This window comes from Bufo gargarizans, chromosome 5 (genome assembly GCF_014858855.1).
Source record: "Bufo gargarizans isolate SCDJY-AF-19 chromosome 5, ASM1485885v1, whole genome shotgun sequence".
Lineage (NCBI taxonomy): Eukaryota > Metazoa > Chordata > Amphibia > Anura > Bufonidae > Bufo > Bufo gargarizans.
This window is the reverse complement of record NC_058084.1, coordinates 452295275-452307708: the sequence shown is the minus strand read 5'-3', so window position 1 is coordinate 452307708 and position 12434 is coordinate 452295275. Positions and strand designations below refer to the sequence as shown.

General features: G+C 46.4%; 1 protein-coding gene across 2 annotated transcripts in view; it reads left to right on the top strand.

The window, feature by feature from the left end:
* The window catches only part of RUNDC3B (RUN domain containing 3B), a 164598-nt gene extending 152164 nt beyond the window's left edge, over positions 1 to 12434 (top strand). Inside the window, exons 10-11 of one of the 2 annotated variants that reach the window (XM_044295043.1) lie at positions 9928 to 10046; positions 11558 to 12434. In XM_044295043.1, coding sequence (XP_044150978.1) covers positions 9928 to 10046; positions 11558 to 11703 — 265 coding nt within the window. In that variant the 3' untranslated portion in view covers positions 11704 to 12434. The remainder of the gene's footprint in view (positions 1 to 9927; positions 10047 to 11557) is intronic. The other variant, XM_044295044.1, reaches the window with a different exon arrangement.

The following is a 12434-nucleotide window of genomic DNA, read 5'->3' as shown; positions in this document are numbered from 1 at the left end:
CACTCTCATCCATAGGCTGTGCCTGGTATTGCACTTCAGCTCATGTAAATGGGGTTAGCTGCAATACCTCCTACAGCCCAGGAACGAGAAAGCAGCCAGTGCCCAGGGTTGTGCCCACTTTGCTCACACAATATGGCTATGTTTGCAGTTTATGCATATTAAAATGTAAACAGGTCATTACATTTGACAGTATATTTTTTTTTTATTTTGCATTTGTTACTGCACACTATGTTCTTCCGTTTGTATACTTGCATGTAACCCTTTTAGTGGACATTCATGGACTACTGTTTTCCTGGATACTGTTTCTCTACACAGCTGAACTGTACACTGCTTCTATACACACTGCTTCTCTGCACACTGCTTCTCTGCAGACTGCTTCTCTGCAGACTGCTTCTCTGTGCACTGCTTCTCTGCACACTGCTTCTCTGTGCACTGCTTCTCTGCACACTGCTTCTCTGCACACTGCTTCTCTGTGCAGTGCCTCTCTACACACTGCTTCTCTGCACACTGCTTCTCTGCAGACTGCTTCTCTACACACTGCTTCTCTGCACACTGCTTCTCTGCACACTGCTTCTCTGCACACTGCTTCTCTGCACTCTGCTTCTCTGCAGACTGCTTCTCTGCACACTGCTTCTCTGCAGACTGCTTCTCTACACACTGCTTCTCTGCACACTGCTTCTCTGCACACTGCTTCTCTGCACACTGCTTCTCTGCACACTGCTTCTCTGCAGACTGCTTCTCTACACACTGCTTCTCTGCACACTGCTTCTCTGCACACTGCTTCTCTGCACACTGCTTCTCTGCACTCTGCTTCTCTACACACTGCTTCTCTGCAGACTGCTTCTCTACACACTGCTTTACTACACACTGCTTCTCTGCACACTGCTTCTCTGTGCAGTGCTTCTCTGCACACTGCTTCTCTACACACTGCTTCTCTGCATACTGCTTCTCTGCACACTGCTTCTCTGTGCAGTGCCTCTCTACACACTGCTTCTATACACACTGCTTCTCTGTGCACTGCTTCTCTTCACACTGCTTCTCTGCGCACTGCTTCTCTACACACTGCTTCTCTGTGCACTGCTTCTCTTCACACTGCTTCTCTGCGCACTGCTTCTCTGCGCACTGCTTCTATACACACTGCTTCTCTGTGCACTGCTTCTCTTCACACTGCTTCTCTGCGCACTGCTTCTCTACACACTGCTTCTCTTCACACTGCTTCTCTTCACACTGCTTTTCTACACACTGCTTTTCTACACACTGCTTCTCTACACGCTGCTTCTCTGTGCACTGCTTCTATTCACACTGCTTCTCTGCACACTGCTTCTCTGCGCACTGCTTCTCTACGCACTGCTTTTCTACACACTGCTTTTCTACACACTGCTTCTCTACATGCTGCTTCTCTGTGCACTGCTTCTCTACGCACTGCTTCTCTGCACACTGCTTCTATACACACTGCTTCTCTGCACACTGCTTCTGTGCACACTGCTTCTCTGCGCACTGCTTCTCTACGCACTGCTTTTCTACACACTGCTTCTCTACATGCTGCTTCTCTGTGCACTGCTTCTCTACGCACTGCTTCTCTGCACACTACTTCTATACACACTGCTTCTCTTCACACTGCTTCTCTGTACACTGCTTCTCTGCACACTGCTTCTATACACACTGCTTCTCTTCACACTGCTTTTCTACACACTGCTTCTCTACACGCTGCTTCTCTGTGCACTGCTTCTATTCACACTGCTTCTCTGCACACTGCTTCTCTGCGCACTGCTTTTCTGCGCACTGCTTCTCTGCGCACTGCTTCTCTACACACTGCTTTTCTACACACTGCTTTTCTACACGCTGCTTCTCTACACGCTGCTTCTCTGCGCACTGCTTCTCTACGCACTGCTTCTCTACGCACTGCTTCTCTGCACACTGCTTATCTACACACTGCTTCTCTGCACACTGCTTCTCTGCACACTGCTTCTCTGCACACCGCTTCACTACACACCGCTTCTCTACACACTGCTTCTCTACACACTGCTTCTCTACACACCGCTTCTCTACACACTGCTTCACTACACACTGCTTCTTTGCGCACTGCCTCTCTACACACTGCTCTGCAGACTGCTTCTTTGCGCACTGCCTCTCTACACACTGCTCTGCAGACTGCTTCTCTACATACTGCCTCTCTGCACACTGCTTTTCTACACGCTGCTTCTCTACACGCTGCTTCTCTGCACACTGCTTCTCTACACACTGCTTCACTACACACCGCTTCACTACACACCGCTTCTCTACACACCGCTTCTCTACACACTGCTTCACTACACACCGCTTCTCTACACACTGCTTTACTACACACTGCTTCTTTGCGCACTGCCTCTCTACACACTGCTCTGCAGACTGCTTCTCTACATACTGCTTCTCTGCGCACTGCTTTTCTGTACACAGCTACTCTGCACTCTGCTTCTCTGTACACAGCTCCTTTGTACACTGCTTCTCTGCACACTGTTTCTCTGCACACTGCTTCTCTGCACACTGTTTCTCTGCGCACTGCTTCTCTGCACACTGCTTTTCTGCACACTGATTCTCTGCACACTGCTTATCTGCGCACTGCTTATCTGTGCACTGCTTCTCTGTGCACTGCTTCTTTACACACTGCTTTTCTACATGCTGCATCTTTGCACACTGCTTTTCTACACACTGCTTCTATGTACACAGCTCCTCTGGACACTGCTTCTTTGTACACAGCTGCTCTGCACACTGCTTCTCTATACATTGCTTCTCTACACAATACTTCTGTACATGCTGCTTCTCTGCACACTGCTTTTCTGGACACTGCTTCTCTACACACTGCTTCTCTGCATTCTGCTTCTCTGCACGATGCTTCTCTACAAATTACTTCTCTGCAGACTGCTTTTCTACACTATGCTTCTCTACTTTCTGCCTCTCCGCACTCTGCTTCTCTGCACTCTGCTTCTCTGCACACTGCTTCTCTGCACACTGCTTCTCAGCACACTACTTATCTACACACTGCTTCTCTGCACACTGCTTCTCTGCACACTACTTATCTACACACTGCTTCTCTGCACACTGCTTCTCTACACACTGCTTCTCTGCACACCGCTTCTCTACACACTGCTTCACTACACACTGCTTCTTTGCGCACTGCCTCTCTACACACTGCTCTGCAGACTGCTTCTCTACATACTGCTTCTCTGCGCACTGCTTCTCTGTACACAGCTCCTTTGTACACTGCTTCTCTGCACACTGTTTCTCTGCACACTGCTTCTCTGCACACTGCTTCTCTGCAAACTACTTTTTTGCAGACTGCTTTTCTACACTATGCTTCTCTACTTTCTGCCTCTCCGCACTCTGCTTCTCTACACACTGCTTCACTACACACTGCTTCTTTGCGCACTGCCTCTCTACACACTGCTCTGCAGACTGCTTCTCTACATACTGCCTCTCTGCACACTGCTTTTCTACACGCTGCTTCTCTACACGCTGCTTCTCTGCACACTGCTTCTCTACACACCGCTTCACTACACACCGCTTCTCTACACAACGCTTCTCTACACACTGCTTCACTACACACCGCTTCTCTACACACTGCTTCACTACACACCGCTTCTCTGCACACTGCTTCTCTACACACTGCTTCACTACACACCGCTTCTCTACACACTGGTTCACTACACACTGCTTCTTTACACACTGCTTCTTTGCGCACTGCCTCTCTACACACTGCTCTGCAGACTGCTTCTCTACATACTGCTTCTCTGCGCACTGCTTTTCTACACGCTGCTTCTCTACATACTGCTTCTCTGCGCACTGCTTTTCTGTACACAGCTACTCTGCACTCTGCTTCTCTGTACACTGCTTCTCTGCACACTGCTTCTCTGCACACTGCTTCTCTGTGCACTGCTTCTTTACACACTGCTTTTCTACATGCTGCATCTTTGCACACTGCTTCTATGTACACAGCTCCTCTGGACACTGCTTCTATGTACACAGCTCCTCTGGACACTGCTTCTTTGTACACAGCTGCTCTGCACACTGCTTCTCTATATCTTGCTTCTCTACACAATACTTCTGTACATGCTGCTTCTCTGCACACTGCTTTTCTGGACACTGCTTCTCTACACACTGCTTCTCGGCATTCTGCTTCTCTGCACGATGCTTCTCTACAAACTACTTCTCTGCAGACTGCTTTTCTACACTATGCTTCTCTACTTTCTGCCTCTCCGCACTCTGCTTCTCTGCACTCTGCTTCTCTGCACACTGCTTCTCTGCACACTGCTTCTCTGCACTCTGCTTCTCTGCACACTGCTTCTCTACACACTACTTATCTACACACTGCTTCTCTGCACACTGCTTCTCTGCACACTGCTTCTCTGCACTCTGCTTCTCTACACACTACTTCTCTACACTCTGCTTCTCTGCACACTACTTATCTACACACTGCTTCTCTGCACACTGCTTCTCTGCACACTGCTTCTCTGCACACTGCTTCTCTACACACCGCTTCACTACACACTGCTTCACTACACACCGCTTCACTACACACCGCTTCTCTACACACTGCTTCACTACACACTGCTTCTTTACACACTGCTTCTTTGCGCACTGGTTCTTTGCACACTGCCTCTCTACACACTGCTCTGCAGACTGCTTCTCTACATACTGCTTCTCTGCGCACTGCTTTTCTGTACACAGCTACTCTGCACTCTGCTTCTCTGTACACAGCTCCTTTGTACACTGCTTCTTTGCACTCTGCTTTTCTGCACCCTACTTCTCTACAAACTGCTTCTCTGTACACTGCATCTCTGAACTCTGCCTCTTCACACACTGCTTTACTGTACACAGCTCCTTTTCTCTACACACTGCTTCTCTAAACAATACTTCTGTACATGCTGCTTCTCTGCGCACTGCTTTTCTGGACACTGCTTCTCTGCACACTGCTTTTCTACACTGTGCTTCTCTGCACTCTGCTTTTTTGCACGCTAGTTTTCTACACACTGCTTCTCTGAATTCTGCCTCTTCACACACTGCTTCTCTGTACACGGCTTCTCTGCACACTGCTTCTTTGGACACAACTCCTCTGTATACTTCTTCTCTGCACACTGCATCTCTGAACTCTGCCTATTCACACACAGCTTCTCTGCATACTTCTTCTCTGTACACAGCTCCTCTGCCCCCTACTAGCCATCCTGACTATGGGCTGGGCGCCCTGCTGTTCTGTACAGTCACACAGGAATAAGGTGCTACAGCAGCATCTCTGTGTGTTACATAACCACCTACCAAGCATTCTGCAATACACATAAAGGTCCTGACCACCATATAGTTTTCCCTGGCAGGTTGTCCACTGAGTGTTAGTGACACCTCTGGATCTCTGCAAGAGGGAGGAGATCCGGGCGTGTCACCTGCTTAGCAAACAGCATGGCTAAAAACCATATTTGTGATGGAGTCTGTAAGACGACATCCAGAAACAGCGCTACATTTGTCCTTGGGCTACCTCTAGTATTGCAGCTGAGCTGCAATACCACACACAACCTGTGGACAATTGTGGCGCTGTTTTCAGAACAGCATGGTCATACATGAAAATCAGGCTTAAAAATAGGTCAAACAGAAGGAGATATCTTACACTTCTTATATTTGGGAGGACTCGTGGACTATGTGCTGAGGTGCTGATGCTAGGATCATTGCTTATGACAGTATCCTCATCATATTTATCTTCTCTGACTAAACTACCCACAATCCTCTGCTCAGTGGGGGCTGAAAGCTGATGGCACATGCTTGTTTTTCATTATACTTTAATTACTGGGTCCTCAGCGCCAATCAGAAGCGGCACAAGGCCTCGTATGTCGGCATCCTCTAGCAGACTTGATCACGAGCCATTAAATACCAGCAGAGAACGTGTATATTTTGTCTTCCTTTTCTAAGTGTAATATTTTGACATTACCAGACATCATCAGACAGATAAAGTGAGATTTTGGAGTCCTGGAAAATTGTTCTTTTATTGTAAGAACATGTAATTAAAGTAAAACTCTGAATGCTGCAGAACTCAGTTGAAATGATCACTGTATCAGTAGATGATTTCCCCTTCAAGTAGGACCTCTTCCATACGTCCGTGTCCATGATGACACCCGCGGCAAGATGGTCGGTGGTTCAGATGTGAAAATGTGCATGAAGAATCCGTGTTCCGGTACACTGCTAGGCTGAAAATTAAATTCCAGGGCATCTTTTAGCAATGATCCGTGTAAACCACGGACGGCATCCATGTTGTGTCCATGAGGGATCCGTAATCATGCTTCCGTGGTGTCACCACCGACCCACGATCTGTAGACACACATTAAAGTCAATGGGCATGTGAGTGGAAATCACACGTATGCAAACCGGCATGACATGTCAAGGAGGCCTAAATCGTATGGTCAACTGTTGAGATAGCATGCTGAGACACTTAGTTCTCCCAAACCCTCTGTACACATGCATGCTTGGCTTTACCGAGCATCTATGTGTTCTGAATGGGGGAAGGGTAGTAAGCCGCTGCTTGACAACTCTGGCGCCAGATTACCTGAGAACAGAAAGATGGGACATGTTGAAATCCAACAGCTTGATCCTTCTTTCCTCTGTTGTCAGGGGAAAGTTGGGACACACAGTATACCCATCAACCCCTTCACGCATAATCACATACATGTACATCATTATGGATTAGGGCTTGTATGGAGCGGGCTGCCGTGCTGAGCCCACTCCATACATGGCGGGTGCCAACTGTATAATACAGCCGGCACCCGTCCGCAATGACCAGGATCGATGACTCCAAACCCAGTCATTTAAGCCCTCAGATGCCACATTCAATAGCGATCGCGGCATCTGTTAGGTTAAGCAGAGGGATGCAGCTCCCTTTGCCTTTCACTCTGAACCCTCACAGTGAAATTGCAGGACTCCGATCAGTTATCATGATAGCCTGAGGCCTACTGCAGGTTCCCAGGCCTGTCATGGTAAACTGCCTGTAAAGCCGTGCTCGAGGCACAGCTCAGCAGGCAAAGCATCAGAATCTCATAGACCACAATGATTCTCTATTATGGTCTATGGGACAAGCAATCAGAAGATTGCAGGTTCTGGCCCCCTAAGGCCCCTTTCAGACGAGTGAGTTTCACGCTCCAGACCCGTCCTGCCCTTTCAGCACTGCCGGGGTTGCATAGCATTATATTGATTTATGTTGCTATGTAACCCTGGTGTGAAAGAGGCCTAAGGGGGTTAAAAGTTTTTGTGTAAAAAATAAATAAATAAAAAAATATTACAAACTAAAATCACCCACCTTTCTCAATTTTACATATAAAAATAAATAAATAAAAAATAAATAAATAAAAGATAAAAAATAAACAGGTATCACTGCATCCAAAAATGTCTGAACTATTTAAATATAAAAAATATATTTTTCCTACACAGTGTACACTAATTCACCATTTTTGGTCAACTTGTGGTATCGCCATAATGATCAAATTGACCCACAGAATAAGGATGTCATGTCATTTTTAGCACACAGTGAATGCCAAACTATCTTAGTCGAATTGGGGGGGAAAGTTCAGCTTCACCCCACAAAAAAATTTTTTCCCATTTTTCCAAGACAAGACAAGGTAAATTAAATGGTGCCATTAAAAAATATTTGTCCTGCAAAGTAGAAGCCCCCATGAGGCTCTGTGAAAGGAAAATTTTAAAAAGTTTTGGCTCTTGGAATGTGGGAAGGAAAAATGGCCTTGATATTTAAGCGGGTTTATTAGCTTTCATTCTTCTGTGTATCGTCAGTTCGACATCCCTAGTGGCACTTATTTCCAAGGAAGGGAAAGGATCACAAAGGTTCTACCCCAGCCTGCCCGGTACTGGATGCTGGGACCCATAGACAATAGATTTGGTGGGATGTTTTATTTCCTTTCACGTATATAAGGATTTTGCTGTTTTCACAATTCTGCCGGTTGCCCCTAGAAACAGACAGCAGTTTTGTACCTGTTGTCAGACATCTGACCTCCAACAGGAAACCAGCAGAATTGTGAATTTAGCTTTGGACATGAACAGAGAAGAAGACGTGACGTACCATAAGGGTACTTTCACACTTGCGTTTTTCTTTTCCGGCATAGAGTTCCGTCACAGGGGCTCTATACCGGAAAATAACTGATCAGGCATATCCCTATGCATTCTGAATGGAGAGTAATCCGTTCAGTTTGTATTAGGATGTCTTCAGTTCAGTCGTTTTGACTGATCAGGCAAAAGAGAAAACCGTAGCATGCTACGGTTTTATCTCCGGCGAAAAAAACTGAAGACTTGCCTGAATGCCAGATCCGGCATTTTTTTCCATAGGAATGTATTAGTGCCGGATCCGGCATTCAAAATACCGGAATGCCGGATCCGTCCTTCCGGTCTGCGCATGCGCAGACCTTTAAAAATGAAAAAAAAAAAAAAAAACGGATCCGTTTTGCCTGATGACACCGGAAAAACGGATCCGGTATTGCAATGCATTTTTCTGACTGATCAGGCATTTTTCTGACTGATCAGGATCCTGATCAGTCAGAAAAATGCCTGATCAGTCAGAAAAAATGACATCCGTTTGCATACAGTTTGCCTGATCAGGCAGTCAGTTCAGGCAACGGAACTGCCTGCCGGAATCAAACAACGCAAGTGTGAAAGTACCCTAAGTCATAATCGTTGTATGTACATTGTATTCATATGGAATTGTATATTGGCTTTGAGTTTACCACTCTTCATTGATCTCTGTTGCTGTGGAGGTAGGCACAATCTCGGCCTATGTTAATGTAGGGAGTTTTTCTTCATTACGGAGGAGAGGGCTGTACTTCTAAGGGTCCATTCACACGTCAGTATTTTTCTTTTCCAAATTTTCGTTCAGTTTTTTTGTTGATCCGTGTTTCCGCAAAAACCTTCCATTTTTACCAGTTGTACATCCGCATCCATTCCGATTTTGCACATAAAAAAACAGAAGGTGGAATATATGTTTATAGGGTCTAAAAAAAAAAAGTTTTTCTATTTTCTGGAAACAGATCCGCCATTGCGGATGACATGTGGATGACATATTGATGCTTTCAGCATGTCTTCCGCATTTTTGCGGACCCATTGACTACAATGGGACCACAGACCGCATTTTGCAGACAATAGTAGGACAAGCTCTATTTTTTTGTGGATCTGCATAACGGAATGGAACAACGGATGCGGGCAGCACACTGAGTGCTGTCCGCATTTTTTGCAGGGCCATTGAAATGAATGGGTCCGCATTCCGTTACGCAAATTTGGAGTCTACATAGAATTAAAAAAATTCCACGGGTGTCAGAGGATGCCATATTTTATGTCGCGACTGAACTTGTCTGTTAGGGTGCACTCATGCGCATCCGGATTTTAGTGCAGAACTTTCCGCGACTGAGAATCAGTTTCCATTCATTTGAATGGGGCGGCAAGCCCATGGACTTCTGCAAGATGCATTCAGATGAACGGACCTGATTTCTGCAACAAAATCCGCAGCGTAGGAGTGCACCCTTAAAGGTAGGCGCGAGAAGCCGGATGTGGGTGCTGCTGGCAGGGAACGTCAGGAGATGACGAAGGCAGTGAATACATTTCTGCCCTCCTCAGGCCGTGGCTGTCAGGGTGTTATGTGAGTGACAACCCCATATTGATGAAGTTACAATGTTAAAACAAAACGGAATCAGGATGCTCACTGGACGGACTAAAGTTTATTAAAAAAAAACAAGTAATACAAGGAACAGGGTAACGCATTTTAAAGGGGGTCTCCCTTCTTCATCAGACCCATCGCCTCGTATTATCATCCAACTTTAATAATTTGACCATGGGGGGGGGAGATCCTCTTATATGAAACCTGATGTTCGCCTAGACATGGCCTTACATTCAATGTCTCGCCACGTTCTTATTTTACAGTAAAACTTACCATCGCTTTGGGCACTTATCTACCGATGCCAGTCTGTCTCAGATTTCATTTGACCCCGGGCATTCACAGGACGGAAATGGAAAACACGACAGCTCCCGCTCAAGTGGAGGTAAATCATTTCTTAATTTTGGGATCTTTAGCGTAGCATAGTATAGCCTTATTACTACACCAGCTGTAATGTAAGAGCCTGCAGACTGTAAAAAGGAGCCCCCCCCCCCCCCCCTTCTTCATATAACCCCTACCTCACCCCAAATCCTACTTAACTCTCTGGCCTTAAATGAGATTTAACTCTTCCTGCCGACACAGGCCTATTTATCTCAAAGGGTATGTCCATTCTTGTCCAACCAATTTTATTTTATTGCTCCAAAGGTGGGAAATTGAAGGGGTTTTCTGAAAATGTTTAACTGATCGGTGGAATCCGACATCGGGGACCACCACCGATCAGCTGTTTGAGAAGGCACTGGCGGCCGCAGTAGCACCGTGTTCTTCTCTCATATCACCGAGCACAGCGCCATACATTGTATAGTGGCTGTGCTTGGTATCGCAACTCAGCCCCATTCACTCCAATGGCGTTGAGCTGCGCCTAGGTCATGTGACTGATGAACGTGACATCACATGGCCTCCTAGGGAAAGCGGAGAGGAGGACATGGCGCTACTGCGAGTACCAGTGCCTTCTCACGGTTAATCAGGGGGAGTCTCAGGTTTCGGGCCCCTATGATCAGATACTGATGACCTATCCAGAGGATAGGTCATCAGTTAAAAAGTCTGGGAAAAAGGGGTTGTGCCAAGTTATTAAGTTTTCCACTATCCACAGGATAGGGGATAACTAACTGATCGGTAGGGGGTCTGACCTCTAGGAGTGGACCCCCATGAATCCCATGCACTGGGGTCACATTCCCGCCATCCTGAGGGCGTGACAGACCGCACATGCGCCCTCTGCACCTGTCAAGTACAGCGCTCAGCTATTTCCATCGGTCCCATAGAGAATGGATCCAGTAGTAGGGCACATGTGCGGCCTATCACCCCATTAGGATGGGGGGAAATTAGACTCACGTTCATGGGTTTGGTAGGAATCCTAGTGGTCGGAGCCCCCGCCGATCAGTTAGTTGCCCCCTATAAAAAGGATAACTATACAGAGGGGATCGGTCTTAAAACGTAGCACAAACCCTTTAGACAATTTTGTAAATAGTCTTGATTACAGATTCCCTACCGTCTGCAGCTCCTGTGTCTCCCTGGTAAAAGGCTGCCTACGAGCCGTGTGTGATCCTGCAGTCATACTCCCTTCTGCCTTCTACTTACTTGCTAGTGTTTGGTAGGTTACAGGGGGCAAATGGAAGGGAGAGGTGACTGGATGTTCCGACTACACAGACTTTGTAGTCTGTTACCATAGAGACACACAGATACAGATAGAAGCTGTTGACACCAAACTGTAGATTTGTAATGAATCTTATTTGACAAGCTGCTTTATTAGATGCATTGAAGGAACAAAACAGTTTGCAAAAGTGGACGTGCCCTTTAAAATAATGAGTGATGTGCCAAACTTTGGCTCAAGGTGGAAGGAGCAGGGAACCTGATACCAGACATTGGTGAACTTAACATGTGCACTTTGTATCTGGCCAGGTAAAGAAGAAACCCCTTCATTGCTTGGCCTCTGTGGATCCCTCACCTCTGTTGCCAGTTACAAGTCCCTCGCAAGCCTCAAATCCAGCGAATGTCTTGCCAGCCCCACCACAGAGATGACAAGCCCAGGCCTAACCCAATCATGAACCCAGAACGTGTACAGGAAAGGACAAGCTTTATCTCTCTAGTTTTACATATGCAGACTGTACGCCATGTCTGGACAGCAGCAGCAGAAGAAGAAGGCACAATGTCTCGTCAAACCCATTGACTCTATTGTCCTGCAAGTTTTAACGTTATTTTGAATGTATCGCTCTGGAAACGTTCTGATATAAGCTGGTCTAACTGCACGCTAAGGCGGTATATACCATGGTACTGCCAGGCAACGTGCCGCTGCCCATACACCCAATATATCACCAGTATTTGCTATTCCATCCAAGTATGCAGCTTAGCACTGGACTGAAACGCGTGTACACTAAACCATTGGTTGTGTCTCACACGGTGATGTGGCGCCATCCGCTCGTCCTTGCGTTGTTTTATTTCAGTTGTAAGCTTTCCTTCCTTTTCGTGCCATCGGCAGGTCTACACGGATGAAAACGTGGGACTTTTTTTTTCTATTTTTCTATGTGCAGGGTTAATCCTTCCATTAAAAAAAAAAAAGTACAAAACACAGAAATAAAAGATGGGTTGACAGCAAATGTTCTACGGCTATTTATTTCCCCTTTCAAGGTCTGATCCAGGTTTTGCGACATTTGAGTCGTGTCCTTCATTCATCTGATGTTAATGTAAGCAGAACCACAGCCCCAATAGATGCAGAAAATCCAAGATGCCAGAACGAAGTGCAAAGGTATCATAGACCCATGACCACGTTTTGGCCTTC